The sequence below is a fragment of the Oryzias latipes genome, chromosome 9 (genome assembly GCF_002234675.1).
Source record: "Oryzias latipes chromosome 9, ASM223467v1".
In the NCBI taxonomy this organism is placed as follows: Eukaryota; Metazoa; Chordata; class Actinopteri; order Beloniformes; family Adrianichthyidae; genus Oryzias; species Oryzias latipes.
In genome coordinates this window covers 11,288,748-11,307,566 of record NC_019867.2, presented here as the reverse complement: position 1 = coordinate 11,307,566, position 18,819 = coordinate 11,288,748, and the positions used below count along the sequence as shown (strand labels likewise).

Here is an 18,819-nt window from a genome sequence, read left to right as displayed (position 1 = left end):
CCCGCTATAACCTGCGTACGGCTCTTTCAGCCTTGTGCTGCGCTTGCGCTATAGCGCCGCGACTATCGTATCGGGGCTTTGGCTTCCAACTCTGTCAGAGAGATGGAAACACGGGCATCAGATTTAGATGTAGCTTTCACTGCAGGAGTTGAAGCAGAAACTTTCTCTGGCATGATCTTATGAACTTGAACATGGAAACATGATTACCATGCAGAACTCTTCAAAATAATAAACCCGCTCCATGTAGCGTTCACACGATGACATTAGCTGGTACTCCTCCCACACGCGGCCCGCGGTGTCAAGCTATAAAGAACACCTTTTCTAAGAGGCGGGGCAGAGCCCAGGCCATTAAACGTGTCTACCTGATGCGTTCACGGGGCTTCAGTACATGGAACTCCAACAGCCACACAGCCTAACTTAGTCCGCTGTTCATGAGGCAAAAAAAAACGCCGAACCGACCCTAAAACCGCCCAAATTATGCATAAGCCATTTAGAGCCATTTAGAACCAAATTTAGGGCGGAAAACCGCCCAATCTGGCAACACTGCCACCAAAGACTTCAAAGTTGTACCAAAAGATCTACATGTAACTTGTAACTGTGGGCGTCAAACTGCTGCATCTCCAGTCAGAAAGAGGTTGCTCACTTTTGACCCATGTGGGAGGAACGCAAGCAAAATAAAACAACAACAGCAAAAACTGATGGCCAAACAAAGGGTTGAGCCAAAATAATGGTTTGCTGGTAGCAATGCAGACAAAGCCTGTTGGAAGAATGTGTTAAAGATAAATAAATCAAATATTCTTGGCTGCTTCAAACATGTTCTTTTGTAGTTCAGATGATCCTACGTCAAGTCTACTGTTCAGAAAAGAGCTAAAAGCAGAATTTGGTGGCCTGCTTTATTGTCTGAAAAGTTGGGCAGTATCATTTCTGCATTTTACCACATATTACCAAAGACAAATATAAAAAGCATGAAGTTAAAATAGTCCATAGAATATACAATAGAATATATGTTATTTTACCTTATTTTTATAGAAAAACTGAACCAATCCTGAAATATATCATTCGGAAAAAGTGTTAATGGGATGCACGATTAATTATCCGGATTGTAAATTTATTACATCCGAGAAACTCATTATCTATCTATGTTGTGTGTCTGTTGCTGCCTCATGTAGGTGTGAGTCTGCTGGTGCCAGCGGGTGCCATTCCTCAAGGTCGGGTTTACGAAATGTGTGTGACTGTGCACAGAAAGGACAGCTTGAGGTAAGCTTTTGGTCCATTCCATCAAACTTGGACCTAACTTCATTCTTAATGCCCTCTTTTCACAGTATTTTCTGCTCATCTCTTCATTTTTCTCTATTTGTTTTGTTGTTTTGTTGTTTTTTTTCCCCCACATGTCAGCTCGTCTCTGTTCTGTTGGCTCTCGCCCTGGTTTGTGTGTTTGCGGAGGAGGCTTCCACAGCGTGAAGCTGCTTTAACAGGCACATGCACTGACTAATTATTTATTATTTATGGTGAACCCACATGTATCCACCTTTGGTGATTCATTCAGCAAAACATATCAAAAACAAATCACACAAAAATACTTGGGTCATTATTCAAGCGAGCGAATAAAGAGAAACATCAGATACATCAATAATTGCCTAATTAGATCACATTTTAATAGTAAAAAGAAGAAATCTAACAATTTTAAAGGTAAGACAATCACTTAATTAACTGTGGAGCATAGTTAGTATTATTATTTTTTGTTTATGCTTTACTATTGTGAAAAAAGAGAATATATTTTTGCTTTTACTGTCAAATTGTAATGTGGGGACACTGATCTTTTAAAGGAATATGGAAAAGGATTGCAGTTTTTACATTAAGAATAAAGGACAGTTTAGGGATTAATGTAATCCTGTTACTTTGGTTATAATCCTTTACCACTAATCCCAGTACATGTGTGAGGTACAGCTCACATGAGACGGAGCAGAAGATTTTGTGAAATGTGAATGATTTATTACTTTCATTATTCAGTCATTCATCTTCTTCCGTTTGTCCCTTTCGGGGTCACGGGTCTGCTGGAGGCTGTCCTGGCAGCTTGTGGGCAAAGTCAGGGGACACCCTGGACAGGTCGCCACTCTGTCGCAGGGTCACACATATCACACACCCATTCACTCTCACATTCCCACCTATGGACAATTTAGAGTGACCAATTAACCTATGAGGCATGTTTGTGGACGGTGGGAGGAAGTCAGTGGGTATTTGATCTGAGAAATAAACTCCAATCAGTCTGCCTTTCCTGTTTAGGCTTTATTGTCGCTGTGCAGACTTCAGTGGGTCACATCAAACATTACCAGCTCAGTCTCTGTGTGTCATTTTTTTTATCCAGCTTTTCCTTAGTCAGTAGTTGTGCTTTGTGCTGCAGATCAAAAACAACGTCTAATCTGTTCCATGTGTTGATCTAAATCAATAAATGGCACCTAAACACACAGGGCTGACTTTAATTCCTTACTTCAGCATCACCTTTTAAGTCAAAATCCCTTTGCTTTGCTGAGACAGTCTAACCTTTCAGCATGGGCTCTGCCACATGCATTGATTAAATCATTTTTTTTTTTTCTATATTTAATAAAATATGCATTGTAACGTTAATCAATAAACAGTCAGGTATAAAGCGATGACCTCTGCATTAAGTAAGTCAAAGGGGGTGCCATAGTTTGACTCGTACTTTAGTTTCCCCTGACCATGTGAACCTTTCATGAGTTCAATCAATAATGAGCTCCAGTAGTGGAATCAATAATAATTTTAAGGATTAGTACCTCTAAGACATAAAAGGAATCTTTGCTGACTCTTTTACTGTGTAATGGTTGAATGCCTTTATGTTTTGTTTTTTTCATTTTTATATTTTCTTTGGGGTTTGTGGTTGTAGTTGTAGAGTTCTTAATGAAAGAAAGACACTAAATAATTAATACTAATGGAATTCAATATGCAAGCTTTACAGTTTCAGCAGCAGCAGCAGCAGCAGCGCTGTGCTGCAACACACAGTGCATTAGATAAGCCATGTTTGAGATTTCAATGCCCAGATGTGCCATAAAGGGAAAGAGGCTGTTGCTACCATTAGAACAGTCCCAACCCAATGTGACGACGCCCTTGGAAGGAATTTACTCAGCCCTCCAATCGACAATTTACATCCGACAACATCTTAGTTGTCACATATCACAATTTACATGTTTAACAAATAACAACAAAATCCTAACTTATAATACAAAATAAATACATAGTCACAAAAATGAATCAATGCATAATGGTATTTTTATTACACTATTAGTACACACAGAAACAAAATTATTTTAGATTAAAACCATTTTTGCTTCATTTTGTCAAGTAATGGTGGATTGTTAACTTGTAAATGAAAAGAAACACTAACCTGGAGTTTGATATCTCAATGGGACTTCCCTGGTTAAATAAAGGTTAAATACAAATAAATAAATACAAATTTGTGGGAATCATAGGTTATGAAATAAGAACTTTAAGAACAATTATTAATAATAATGTTTAGTGTAACACTAATGTAAGGTTTTAACAAACCAACAGGCTTTAGACCAGGGGTCTGGAACCTTTAAAGCTAAAAGCCCTTTGGTTTCTTACTGACCAAAACCCTGTTTTTGTGGCCATTCAAATATATTTATATAAATATATTTTATATATATATATATATATATATATATTCATTTATAAAATCTAATTTTAAATACAGTAATTGAACATTAACAGTGTTTTATTTTTTATCTGTAACAATTTTAACTTATTTTACTTTTGACACACAAGTTACTTTCAAAATAAATTGCAACCTGTGTCAAACAAGATGACGAAGTATAAGAAAGTCACGTCAAACATGGCATTATCTATCATGATGGCTTTAATGCATCTTCTTCATCCGTCTCCTTTTTGTATAGATTATACCATGACATAGGCGTAGAATGAAATAAAAAAAAACATATATGTTAATGCAATGCTATACACTATACATACAGAATTTTGCAACTAGACACTGTTGTGAAGCAGAGGATCAGAAAATGTTACCTTCATTTTATCTGACATGTTAAAAATCTAAACAGAAATGACTAAACCTATTCAACTAAAACAACAGAAACTACAAAGTCATTAGTTTTTCACATTTTTAGCATTTTTTTTCGAAGACAAAGAGCCACAATGAAGGGATAAAAGAGCTTCATGTAGCTCTAGAGCCTCAGGTTGCAGAGCTTTGATTTAGACAATCTCAACTGTAACACAAACAAATAATTTGATTGAAAACTGATGTATGTGGGGGGGTAGGAGATATTAAGTTGATTGACAATTAATAGCAGGAAATATGTTAACTAGCTTTATGTGATAAACAAAAAAATACTAGAACCAGATATTAGGTCAATGTAGACACTAACAGACCCAATGTGAGCTTCAGCATTTGCCTGTATTCCACAATAAAGTACTCTGCTCTGCCTACCATCATTTTTTTCTGTCTGGGAGCCGTATATTACCGACTCCAGCTGGGGCTGACTCCACTAATCATTCTCTGGCTGGAACTGCTGCTTCTGTTCATTGATTCTCTCATCTGCAAGGAGATACTATAATCAATGCCGCTCTCACCGAGTATCCATGTGTCAAAACATCTGCAAGTGGAGTTCCTCACATCAACAAAAGACATAGATGTTGCGATTTCCAAATGAAAATTTTTGTTAAGGTTTTTTTTCTTTAAGGACAACAGGATGCAAACTTCTCATTTACCTTGCAAAACAATGTGGGGTTCTATTTAATATTTAGCAGGTTGCATGTTTCATTCTTTCTTTTACAGAAAAAATATATTGTACATGAATGCAAACACAGAGAAAAGAATAACAGAGGAAAGGAAAAACAACAAATTTACAGTGATCACTCCCACTTTTACACTTTCTGCTGCCTTAAATTCACTTATTTGTTTCAGGGTATCAATGGGAGGGATTATACTTTTACACTATGCTTTTAGGTCTGTACCAGATTAGGTTTTCTTGCATACTCTGCCTGTATAGTCCAAAGAACATACTCTTTTCAGCAATAAAACTAGATCTCAGTTCACAGGCTAGTAGACCTTGGTGCAGTTTGGCAATAGTATCACAATCTAGTCAGTAGACCAAAATAGTAAATGACAACTGCAGGTGCTTTAAAATGGACAACAGCTGAAGGCTCACAAGCACAAATGATTAAAAAAAAATGTAAAAATGTCGTAAGTAATAGAGTTTAATGAAAGGCTAAATCCACAGGGATGTGTGATATTTTCTTTACCACTAATGTATTCCTGGTCAGTGCTTTTTCAGCAATAATGCCCCCCAAAAAACAACAGTTGGAACTGCTTTTCAGAACTTCTGTCCACTTAGTGCAAAAACAAACCAAAGCAAAACAATTTTGATATTTTTTGAAGCTATCCTAGTGCTAAAGCACCCAAACAGCTTTTTTTTGTTTGCTTTTAACCAGCGTGACATCATAGCACAGAGGTGAAACCAACTCTATACCACAAGACAAGACAATGCAGCCTTCCTGTCACTCCTTTCCACCTTTTCACCTCGCTGTTATCTGTCTTTTCCAGACCTCCGGTGGAGGACATCCAGACAGTGTTGAGCCCAGTGGTAAGCTGTGGACCTGCAGGAGCCCTGCTGACCAGACCAGTGATCCTCACCATCCACCACTGTGCAGACAACGTCCAGGAGGACTGGCTCATACAGCTCAAGAACAGGCTGAGCATGGGAGAGTGGGAGGTGGGTTCTGCATGCAGCCTGTTTGTTTTTCAACTTCAAAATGACTTTTTCGTCGTTTTTTTTTTGGCACTTTCATTTTTTATAGAACATATCAGCACAATATAAACTTTCACAAGTCGACTCCAAGCCTTTTTGAGGTGTTATAAATGGCACACCTACACCGTTTGTTTCATTAGTTTTTGGTCATGAACACAGTGTGAGAGCGGTTTGTGTACTCAAGGCTTGCAGACATGTAGAAGAATACCCTGAATTACACTTACATGATGAGGAAGGGAGGGAGAAATAGGTCCAGCAGTAGAGAAAATGCAGTAAACAGAGAGTGCCTACAGGCTAGTGGAAAAGCAGGGGGTTGAAGACTCCTATCAAAGGCAATTTGTTATGCTCCTGCCATCCTCCTCCTCTCTCATCTCCCTTCTTATGTTTCTATCACTCCTTTTTCTCTATCCTTCTTTTTCATTTCTCCTGTGTCTCCCAGCATGAGGCCTCTACCTCAGCAATTTGCCGAGTGTGTGTATGGCCGCAGTTGTACGTGTGAATACGTGCGCATGTCCTTGTGTGTGGGTGTGGGTGATAAGGCTGTCTTGCAGCATCGCTGTGTCAACAAGGCCCCCGTATGCTGTCTTCTGTTGCTTATCGCAGCTTAACACAATGTCTGCGCACAATTAACCATGCATAGGCTTCACCGCGTGCGTGTCTTTGTGTGCGCACGCCTGAGAGACGGAAGGGGTTCCGAGCAAAGTGAATAAAGTCGAGAAAAATGAAAGTGGGATTTCATCGGGATGTGGATTTGTTTTTCTCTTGTTGCAGTAGAACATTCATTTCTCATCAGAAAGTTTCCCCAAAAAAAAAAACAGGGAGAGGGAGGTAATTGGATTCCCTTCATATCAGTGGGAGCAGCCATGTGTGTGATTACAGTAATAACAGATTTAGGCCATATTGCTTTCCTACCTTTTGGTATTGATTTAGCTCCTCTTTGCAGGAACAGAACTCCACATGAGTTATGGTTCAGATCCCTATTTTTGCATCAGGCATGTATTTAAAGACATGTCAATTCCACACTTTGTTGACATGTATACACTGACAAATACAGCTGAACATGCTGCAGATAGCTGCTTCACTGCACCCAAAAATCTTCTCTGCATATTATGGATTGTCATAACTCAGGCTGTAACCCACAGCTAAAATAAAAGCCAATATAGAGAGTAACATAAAAGCTGCCATAAGATTTTTGATGCAGGACTGAAGAGACTTTAAATACAAATGTAAGAAAAAACTCTTGATACCTTCACGTGTACCATATTGTTTAATATTACAGCCTGTTCATGGCTCAGATTGATAGGTTCAAATACAAATGATCATTTGTAAACTTACCTTAAAGTATATAAAGTATGCTTTTTGAAACACCTAGCAGCACCAGGGACACCGAAGTATGTGAGGAACAACAACCATGATTGTTTACTTGTTTCCGTTAAAGACCCTCTCTGATTAAAATGGTGTTTTTAACACGTCTCTGTGGCATTTTTCCTGATGATGGAGGACACTTACTAAAAAAATTATGACAAATTTGCATTTTCTGAGTATTTATTAATTCAAATGATTTTGAATTAGGAGCAGACAAAAAAAATGCATTTTGTGATGTAGAAAAAAACTTAACAGTTTTTGGATTTTGGCTAGAAACTGCATAATCATTATTTTAAGATCAATGGGCGTGCTTTTAAAAATAAAACAAAAGATGATCAGAGTGGCTCTTTATTATGTTGGTCCATTTGTGTTTTTCTGACAAACAGAGAACCTGTAAAATGTTTTGAGTAAAAGCTGCCTGCTATGTAAACCACAGAGTAATGTGTTAAGTTCCTGCATTGTCATGTGCAAATCCATGTGGACATTAGCACAAGTCATTGCAGTTTTTCTCTGTAAAATAAAGAGTTCCTAATTCAAACTTCGCACAATGTTAGTAAATTAATGTCTGTGCAATCACAATTAACTTAGATAATTGGACCTTAATATAAATTACATACCAGAATATATTGTCTACTCATGCGATTGACTTGCAAAGTGTTCAGGGTGAATCCCACTTTTATCCTACAGTAGCTTAGATAGGCTCCAGTATCTCCATAACCCTGCACATGATGTTAACAGGTGCAGAAGATGAATGAATAAATGAATAAATATATTATCACAGCTACCACAATCAAATCTTTTCACCTGTCCTGTCTGTAGAGCTTTGCGTCTGTTTGTTCAGAATGTGAGTGCATCCTGTGCTTTGCTTTATGTGCACTTGTAAGTAGAGACTAACATCATGGAGAAATGTTTAGTATTTGGTGAAGTAATCCTAACTGACAGCTCAAGATTCATATTTACTGTTTATCATGACAACAATAATGACAAATCTCCTCTAAAAATGCACTTGTGCGTCGTGTGGATTCAGGATGAGCGCCTGGAAATTACACATCACATTCATTTTTCTCTGTGTGGCAACGTGAAACATTTTTAACCTTCCATCAACTGGCTGTGAATGTCTTTTCTATACAGTCTGCTACATACCCTGAAAACAGTTCTACACCCTTTTTAATCATTGTTTTAGGAAAAACAACTTGTCCAGTCGAAACGCTTAAAAGCCATAAAACCTTTGGGTTTTGAATCCAGTCATGAAGGGAGGTGCCTCAGCAGCATTCCTGTGCTCTCAGGCGATACAGAAAACAGCAGAAGGGGAGCAGTGTTCACCTCTTACGCACTGCACCCCTGCTCCTAACTTAAAACAGCTTCAGTTCATCTGTAGCTTTCTCCTTTTTTATTCAGAGGGATCCAAATCTCCAGATTGATCAATTTCCTCAAGGCACGCGTTCTTCTCTTAACCTCGAGTGGATCTGCATGTAGCCAAAGAAAACAGGTCATATGATTGTTGTAAGACTGATTCCACATTTCTAAGTTACTGAATATTTTTCAGTTGCTTTTACTGAAGGAGTTTTAAAATACCGGCCCTTCTGAAGGTTTCTCAAACTATAATTATGCAAATGAAAATATCGAGAGGTTTTTATAGGAAACTGATGGATGGAGAGTTTTCTTTGCCAGAAGCAAATGATGATAGAGCGGCATCCTGAAAGTAGTCCTAAATTAAGTTAGATTTGTTCTCTGCTGAGAAATAACGGCCTACGTGGTTATCCCCACAACAGCATTTCAGAGAAGACATCATGACAGTTTTACCTACCTATCTCGCCGAGCTTGACTTTCTGAAAAACGAAATAAAAATATGTGATTTTTTATTTTTGTGTGTATGTGTCATCCTAACAGGATGTGGTTGTAGTGGGGGAGGAAAACTTCACCACCCCCTGCTATGTCCAGATGGACTCGGAGGCTTGTCACATTCTGACAGAAACATTGGGGACTTACTGCCTGGTGGGCCAGTCAATTGGCAAAGCAGCTGCAAAGAGGCTCAAACTGGCTGTTTTTGGGCCCGTCTCGTGTACGACTTTGGACTATCACATCAGGGTCTACTGCCTGGATGACACCCAAGATGCACTCAAGGTAAAGTTTGAAACTAGAAGACAACTTTGCCAAGATTTTAGAATGCTTTAAATAACCTTGAAGTTATTCAGTATTTTTTTGTTTTGTTTAATGAGATCAAAACTTTGTACCAAAAAGACTTGATGGTTTGAATTTGAAACCTTAGAACCTGTTGCCTCTTCACCTCCAGGCTTTTGGAAAGGTGCTTAGAGACTGTACACAAACCAGGGTCACTCCATGTCAACAGGGAAAAGCACTGGCGTTTGAATCAATTCAAAGCACACATTCAGACACGGGAGCGTAACTGTGCCAATTTAGGTGTGCGGTAGAAAACTGTCCAACACAGCCCTGGGCAATCACAAATACATCAACAAACACATTTTAGCCATTCGAGCTAACCATTGCAGCAGAGTAAAGGGGAGCTTGTTGTGATGGAGTTTACTGAACTTTTGAAGTTTCATAGAAGTCTGCATCACTCATCATCTGCAGCCTATAAGACGATCTCTCTCCATTCTGATTTGTGTGCAATTTAAACACTTTGGTTCAGTTACAGTGCGGAATAACTGGACCACTATGGGCACTGTAGCCGGGCATTAAAGGATGTACACAGAGTAGGGAACAACTTTTAGGTGATAAATATTGCTTCTCACACTGTTTTCCCAACAATCTATATGTCCACTTATCAGCATAACCTCTTAGCCGTCTCCTTAGTAGCCATCTTGCAGCATGTGTCTGCTGTACCAAAATAGCAAGGAAAACGTGTTTTATCTGACGTTGATAAAACTGGTCAGTGAAATATAAAGGATTGCAAAACCCAGGACTACCATTCTTCTTTCTCTTTGCTTTGCCCCGCCCTCGTAATTCCTGACCAATAACTGAAGAGATCTTAAGTCACGTGCCTCTGTTAACAAGCTTGGGTTCATAACAGAAATGGCCGCTTAAAGGCATTCTGAATATAGATCAATCGTAAGGATCTGGACCAAAGAAAGTTGACTCAGTCTGGACCTTTGGACTTACACCCTAAATGTGTATTGAACAGAATGAAAAGTCCCCACAGGACGGCACACAGGTGAATCAACTTCAGCAAAGCCAAAACGGCGAGCATTACTTCAACATTTCAAAACTTGCTTCTAACTGTTGAAATCTGAAACATGGGGTTACAACAGACACTCTGAAAATGTTATTTTTCTGGTGAAACATTTTGTAATTCAGTCATTCTGTAAAGCAACAAAACAACAGCGATGACAGAAGGGGGAGGGAGCAGGAATCAGTGTCTCTCAGGATTGTAAATTCTTCATTGTGTTTCTTTGATATCATTTATCCCTTCTATTAACTCAATGGTATTAACGTTTGCTCAATACTTTGTTCGACTTTCTTCAACGTTTTTAAGCATCAAAAGTTAAAAAGAATGATGGAAACTGTTTAGATACACTTAAACATCAGGGACTCCTTCCTCTTCTATTCCTCTAAGTTGCAGATTTAAAGTGTTTTCAACATTGGAACTTGACATTTCCTTTCAAAGGTTTTCTTAGATCCAGGGAACAAACAGTACAGAAGTGCAATGATATCCTGACAGAAACTTTGATATGAATAACTTAGCTTTTTTTCTGTCTGGGGTTACACAATAGCACTCTCGTTGCTTAGACATGAAAAATGAATGACATCCATCAAAGTTTTTGTCTGTATCTGGGCTCCTGTAGGAGGTTCTTCAGATGGAGACCCAAATGGGAGGGAAGCTTCTGGACGAGCCAAAGACTCTGAACTTCAAAGACAGCACTCATAATCTTAGACTGTCAATTCACGACGTACCACACATGCAGTGGAAGAGCAAACTTATCGCAAAGTACCAGGTGAGGAGGCTGCATTTGAATACATATGGTTCCTTCTTCATGCTTCTGCGTGTACAGTTTAGGAGACCACCTTTTTTTTTTTTTTTTGTAATCCATCATGTGCTTTTGCATCTCCAGGAGATTCCATTCCACCAGGTGTGGAGTGGAAGTCAGCGGAGTCTTCACTGCACCTTCACTCTGGAGAGACTGACTCCAGCCACCATGGAACTCAGCTGTAAACTGTGTGTGCGGCAGGTGGAAGGAGAGGGACAGATATTTCAGCTCAGCAACACACTAGAGGAGGTTAGTTGGTGGAAACGCAGAAATCCTGACACCAAAACCCAACCGACTGAGAGCAAAAAGAAAAGTTGAAGGAGAAATATTCATATTCCCTCAGGTTTTAAGTCGACTGGAACAAAAGAAAAGCCTTCATACCTGTGTGTGACTTCACACTGAGGACAGGGAATTCTTATAAACTTGCATCTTGTCTTTTCTTCTGTCGAAGGTCCAGAGTCACCAAGCTTTGCTTTCGGTGACAGTCGGGGTTTCTGTTATGGTTCGGTGACTCTGTTCAATCATTCATGCAACAGTTAAAGGTCACACAACACAAGAGGAATAACTTGTCTTTGATTTTACAGAGCATTGTAACAGCAAAGTTACACAAACACTTTGTGTGTGTGACTTTGCTGTTACAATGCTCTATACGCATGTGCATAATAAGCCACTTGTACAAACTGCTTTTTTATTTTTAAGTTGTTTTTTTGTTTGTAAGTCAATACACTTAAATGTTTTGACCTTGTTAGGACTTTGTGCAATCAGCTAAACTGAAGAGTCATTGTTCAATAAAGTAAGAAAGACTGGTTGCAGCTTTTACACAAAACACTAAATTAACTTTTCTTTTTTTTTTTTTTTTCTAAAAAGAACTGCAGCCAACAGTTAAAATGTTTGCCACCTTTTTGTGGCTCTTTTAGCTGCTTAACAGTGTATGTTATCCATGTAAATCCTACTACATCCGAGAATTGACAGAAAATTCTAAAATCTTTTAGGAGTAAAGATGTTTTTTAAACCTTTTCATGAAAACTCCATAAAAGATTTGTAAGAATTTTTTTTAATGTTATATAGATAATATCATTTGGGTGTTTTGGTAAATGTTTGCTCACAACAATGTCAGGCTTAGATGCAAAAATACTACCACAAATGTTCAGGAAAGAAAAAAACACCTCATTCACTTCCCATCTCAAATTTGATCCACACAGTTTAAAACGTGTATAAATAATTAATTATCAGCAATGTAATTTAAAAAAATGAATAATGAATAAATGATGAGTTTTTCTCCCCATAAAGTTGGGAAAATTAGCAATACTGTTCACGCCAAAAGTGTTTTTTGACATTTCACGGAGACAGCCATTTTTAAATGAGCAGAAAAAGCCCTTCTACTGCCCCTAGTGAAATGATAGAGTTATACAGACAGAAAACATGCAAGAAAGTGCACAAAATGTTTTATTCTTTAAGAATGGTTTTAATCATTCTAATGAAATAGTGGTCTCAGAAATGCATGTATCAAATATGAAATATATGGTTTCGGCATTTAGCAGACTAAATATTGCTTAATCTCTAAGATTTTTTTGTATATTTTCACGTCAAAAAGCAATATTAGCAAGCCTACTTTTTTTTTTTCTTTGCGTTTTTTCGAAATCTCCACAAATCAAATCAATGTGTTTACATCTTGACCTTCTCTTTCCTAGGATGGTCCAACTAACTGTACTTTTTAAGAGATAGTGTGACTTACATTCATAAAAAAGCTCGTTAGCAGAGGATAAAGCACAGATAACAACACATATTTCTTGGAGCAGCCTTTTTTTAAACACTTGGCTGACAAATTTGTAAATGCTAAACTCTATTCTCCCCCCAGATGCTAATTTCTTTGACTAAAAGTTCTTTATTGCCTTTTTCCAGTTTCCAGAACGTGATTTGACATGATCAATAGATAAGAAAACAAGTACACAAGTGTTGGGCAGTTGAAGGAGCTGTGGAAGGACATCTAGTCTCCTCCAAACACAGATGCTGCTCTTTGATTTAAAGAGGAAACTGTACATAAAATGTAAAACAGGTTTATTATATTTCAGCAGAGTCTGAGTGTCTCTTTACATCAATCATTCGGTCTCCAGTCACATCCTTCTCTGGAAAGGGGCTAAGTAGATGCAGTAAATGGTAATCATTCACATCAACAGTGGCAGTTGTTGTTTCCCTCTGACAGGCCACATTCATTAGTCTGCAGCCTCTTTTCAGCTCAGGAGTGGCAGGTTAATGGGATGAAGGTTTAGAAAGAGATGGGGATCGACAGCGAGAGGCGAGAGTGAGCTTGGAGCAGGTCATCCCTGCTTGTCTCTTTCCTGTTTTAATTTGTAGACAAAAGTGTAATTGGTGACCCTGAAAACCACAAGGAGAGGTGGAGAAATAGTACCACCTTTTATTTACTTTAATTCAAAACATAATTGTTATTTTCCACTCTTTTCATCTTTCTAGGAGCTCCAGTGCATAGACACGTCCCTGATGGACCCAGCCAGCAACATCACTACCTTGACGGGGCCTAACGCCTTCCGTATTCCGTTATCCATCAGACAGAAGTTGTGTGGAAGTCTGGATGCACCCCAGACCAGAGGGAACGACTGGAGGATGCTTGCTCACAAACTCAATCTTGACAGGTAACGTTTGTATTGTTTCACTTTCTTATTTGTTTTTATGCTCCCCTTTCAGATGTTTTATTTGGTTAAAATTAAATTGTTTAAAAGGTTCATTAAGCGGGATCAGAATGTGTGTTCTTAAATGTGCCTCTGATGATAAAATCACAGAATAAACAGAAATAAAATCAAATAAAAAAAGCCTTGTACATCCCTGCGGTCCCACTGTGTCTACGCCGGGCTCAAATGAACAATAGCACACGCAAAAATCAATTTGACATAATTTCATGAACAATTAATCTTTTTATTTGTGGGAATCCTTTGCTGCAGACGCACGAAAAATAAATCTGTTTACTCAATTTGCACACATTTCAGCATCATGAACGTAAATCCCTGCAGAGTCCCCACATAGAAAATGAAATACTGCTACTATGATAACAAAATAGGAGTGCACTTCCTATTTGAATCATGGGCACCATTGATAGTTCTGGTTTACACAGATAATTCCTGAATGGATCACTTAAAAGCAGCCTCTCCTAGCAGAGCCACTTACTTGGAGGAAAACCACTCAAAGTGCACATCGTTGTCAGACAGCTTCTGCCTGGTCTGGGCTACATAACTCCTAAAATTTGTCAAATTATTGTTTATTTCCAGGTCACTAATAAAATATACACTTTATAACTTCAATAAAAGGGAACGATCTAACAAGCATATATTTTCCTTTCTATCCCTGTAATTGATACTTAACAGATGTTTGGCTTTGGCGTCAGGCTTGCTTGGTTTTAACAGCCATCTCTCTTCACATAACTTTTTTTATATGATCTTATTCATAAACAGTCAGCTGCGTTTGCTGAACTGCACTGACACGGCTTTAATAAACGAGGAAAGTTGCTTCGGTTTGTCGCTTTTGCTAAAATACCCTGATATTTGATTACTTTTAATCACAAACTGAAGACAGATCAAGTCTAAAACAAAAAAGAACTGATAGGAATGAAGTTAGCTTTCTGTTATGAACGAGGAAATGTAAAGGAGGATCAAATCTGTAGGAGTGATGGTACATATTTTTGCTTCTGTTTAACCAGCAACACAGTGTGCCTACAGTACAATCATGAGATTTTCAGAAACACAAAGTCTCACTTTTCTCCTCTTGGGACTTTTATCTGATGGATTTTGCATTTCAAAATGACTCGGCGTCTTTGTCAGAGACGGTTTAGACGCGAACCTTCCCTCTGCAATCATTGCAGTCTCGACTTTTGACAGCCGTCACAGCTCCCTGCTGAATAGATGACAGATTTTTGTGATTTAATCATAATTTAAAACCTGCTGATTAGCTTTAGGGGTTTAAGTATTTGCAAAGTCTTGCTCTGGCATGTGCTTGGACAGGTCTCAATGTTCTGGTTTCCCAGCTGCTTAATCATAAACCATCAAGAGGTGCAATGAAGACACAGTTACAAGTGAACGTTGAAAAAGCCTTCAGGCATTATGACCCCCCCCCCCATTCTTTCTCCTATTTTTTCATCTTCCAACTTCTTGACATCTTAATGCAAATATAATCGATCTAAATAAAATGTAGCTTCATGTAGAAATAGGGTTTATATAAATATACACCACATGTGTGCAGAGATTCATAAGCCCCTATTTTAACAAAGTTTCTCACACAAGAGGCCTTCAGCTGTTATGTGTTTGCTCAGCCGCTAGACAGGAGAAGTTAAAAAACAGTTAAAAGGATTTAAAAGTTATCCCCGCCCCAGGGAAGAATCTCTACAAAATAAATTAATAAATATGAATAATCAATACTTACTAGTTGTACTTCCTTCTGCCTGCTTCTTGTCCTTCAGGTACCTGAACTACTTTGCCACCAAGTCCAGTCCGACAGGTGTGATCCTGGATCTCTGGGAGGCCCAGCACTTCCCTGATGGAGACCTAAACGAACTGGCCGCTGTACTGGAAGAAATGGGTCGCCATGACAGCAGCCTCGCCTCCATGACATGTGAACACTGACGAGGCAGCGTGGTTACTAAGATGATGACAGAACTCTGGAGATAATTACTTGTGAATTCTCTATGGTTGGTCCTGCTGCTACAGCAATGAAACAATTATATGGAAGCAAAAGATAAGCCGTCGCCATGGTGATTGAGCACCGCTTAAAGAAAAGGGGGAGCCGAACCGACATGGCAACAGAAGCCATGAGAGATGCTTAAGCTGGTGCCCGAGCTACATGCGCATCTTCTGCGCGCAAGATGTCGACCCCAGGAGAGATAATTCAACATATCAGGAAAACACAAACATTCACATACTGAGAAAAACAAACACAAATATCTCTGTACTACGCAGGTATTTTCTTACTTAGTGCTGAACAGATGAGAAAAGGAAAAAAAAAAACATGCACTCTGATTTTATTTCAGAAAGAAATAAAACAAGAAAACTGAAGGGTAAATAGGAAAATCAATGAATACAAATACATTGGAAGAAGTTCGACTGATGATAAATTCACAGTGAAGCTGATTCTTCAGGAAGATGAATGTAAACGAAGGAAGGATGAACTAAATGAATGAATCAGAAAAGCATAAGGTGATTGAATCAGCAACAGGTGATCATCTGGATGCAAATGAGAGCGAGAGTGGCTCTTCCCTTGGGCCCCAGCTGTATTTATCAGGCCAGATCCGTGTCTTTGCAGCATGTAGTCTGCAGTCTGCACATGTTAATGGAGAGACCTGATTACAGCAGATCTGCAGATTATAGCAGATTCCTTTGTCATAGAAAACAAGGGTCAGTTTTTTACAATTTTGGGTCACAAAGTAAGCAAAGTTAATTTCTTCTTCTAACTAAATGCTAATTTCCAGAAAGATGCAAGTGAAAAGGCCTGTTCACTCAATAGTGGACGCTTGCAACATCTGTGTTTTCAAGATAAACAAAGTAACAGTTCAGTTTGTTCAATCTCACAGATGGATCTGCAGGGAAAAATACCAAAATAAAAATTTAAAAAAAATTCAACAAACCAATCTTCATTTGAGTGCATAATCAAGCATGTCTGTAGTGATGCAGCTGCCGAACAGTTCAGTGGAGTTAAAAAATGGATTTTTTCATCAGATAGGAAGACTGGCAGTGTCACCGCTGTCTGTCATGACTTATTATCAGTAGATACCCAAAAAAACAAACAATTTTTTAACCATTTTGACCAACTTTATGTCATAAAACAAAGTTGCGTTACATTATAAAAACAATATTCATGGATGTTACCAAGGGACTATTGACAAATTGATCTACACTCAACAATTTTAAAGAACCCACTCTTTTGTCTCAAATGTGTAAATATATAATTGTGTCTGATATCATATTTCCATATCAGTTTTTTTCAATCATCATTATTTTTTTTGTAACAGTTTAGTTAATGAGGAGTTTTCCCCAGATTTTCCTGTCATGCGACTAACATTCCAACAAGTATATGTTGAAGACGTTTGCAAATAAGAGCTTAAGATCAACTGAAGTGGCCTATGTAAAATAATGTGTAATATACGTGTAATTTCCAAAACAGCTTGGCTTTGAAAGTGTTGCCTTGACTCGGGTCAACAGTGTGTCGTTTTAAAGGTGCAGTGCAAGCTCGCCATTGAAAGCAGCTTTATCCTCAAAGGGGTTTGGATGTTCTTTAAACCCCTTTTGTTTTTTTAAACAAGAAAACATGGACGTTCAGATAAAGACAGGAGTTGATTTTTTGTTTTGTTTTTTTGTGAAGTTTGGAGAGACGCCATATGTAACTGAACATCAGGTATGCAGAGGAGATTCCAAGGAGTATGTTGCTGAAGAGAAAAGGCGGCAGAAGTGGAGTTGAAGAGGAGGACAAAAGGTGCGGTCATCATCCGAACATGACAGGTTTCACCTTGTAGCCGTCCACAGAGGGGGGGAAACCTTCAGACATTGATTTCTCCTATTGATTTTGCTTGCCTTGTTCAGTCAGTGAGAAATGTGCAACAACAAGATCCTCACCTTCTGTTTGGCTGTAGAAATCAGATGTGGACAACACTTCAGATCCAAAGTCAGGATTTTGGTCAGATTCATGTGTTTTCATATGTTGAGGACCTTGTAGAGATGAGATGGGCTACTTTAAAAAGGTAATCACCAAATTCAACAGCTCAGAAGTGATCAGCGTTACCTGAGTTACCATACTGAAGGAAGCCAGTCAGTCAATAGATGGAATTATGCTTTGATTTCACGGTTTAACGGCAGGATGAACTTTTTGTAGGTGTGAAGGTTGGAGGAGAACCCAAGCAGGCCTCCTGAGAACGATCCTTCACGATGTGAAAATGTAGAAAGTAGTGTTAAGATATCAAAGTGTGTAAAAAAAAGTATTTTCTATTAAAATATGTACAGTTGTCTACTGTTGACTATGTTTGACAAATTTTAGATTGTAACAAAAAATGCAGAAGAGTTAGAAAATAGTTTGTATGTTTCAAGTTTTCTTTCCTGTTTTGTTAAAGAAGTGTCTACTATGCAAACTTGGCATTGGTTATTATGATAGGAGTCTATACCTAGAACTGTCCTTGTGAGTTCATTTTTGATTTTTTCAATACCAGGAGTGGTTTGGCTTGGTTAGTGTGAGACAGTGACGGTCCGTTTTTAGCTCAATCCGGTTCAAACGCTTCAAGAGTCCTGTTCAGTCTTGCTGACTGCTTGCCTCTCTATCTCCTCTAATAGTTTTCTGTACAAAGTGTAAGAAATAATTTTTAAGACAATTAATAAATTATATTTATAAGCAATGCTAATAATATGGTGTGTATTTGGTGGATTTATTTCAAAATATGTCAAAAACCTGCACTTCTCATCTGTTTCTGCAGCAGAGTGGGTGGTTAGAAAAGTAAAATATACAACAAGTGTATTCATAACTTTAGGGTCCAGACTCAAAAGTTTTATATAAGTTTCTTAGTTTCCAAATTCTTCACACTTTTTTCACTTTCATCATATTTTTTTTAATCACATCACTTAAATCAGGTAAAAAAGTGTAAACACTGCTATAATAAAATATGAGGCAATAAAATGACAGACTTT

At 38.2% G+C, this 18,819-nt stretch overlaps 1 protein-coding gene across 2 annotated transcripts in view; it reads left to right on the top strand.

The window, feature by feature from the left end:
• The window catches only part of LOC101174433 (netrin receptor UNC5C), a 199,128-nt gene extending 180,587 nt beyond the window's left edge, over nt 1–18,541 (top strand). For both annotated transcript variants that reach the window (XM_011479047.3, XM_004072344.4), the window contains 7 exons: nt 1,170–1,257; nt 5,594–5,762; nt 9,054–9,287; nt 10,967–11,116; nt 11,234–11,398; nt 13,622–13,800; nt 15,615–18,541. In XM_011479047.3, coding sequence (XP_011477349.1) covers nt 1,170–1,257; nt 5,594–5,762; nt 9,054–9,287; nt 10,967–11,116; nt 11,234–11,398; nt 13,622–13,800; nt 15,615–15,777 — 1,148 coding nt within the window. In that variant the 3' untranslated portion in view covers nt 15,778–18,541. The remainder of the gene's footprint in view (nt 1–1,169; nt 1,258–5,593; nt 5,763–9,053; nt 9,288–10,966; nt 11,117–11,233; nt 11,399–13,621; nt 13,801–15,614) is intronic.
• Nucleotides 18,542–18,819: the final 278 nt, after the last annotated feature.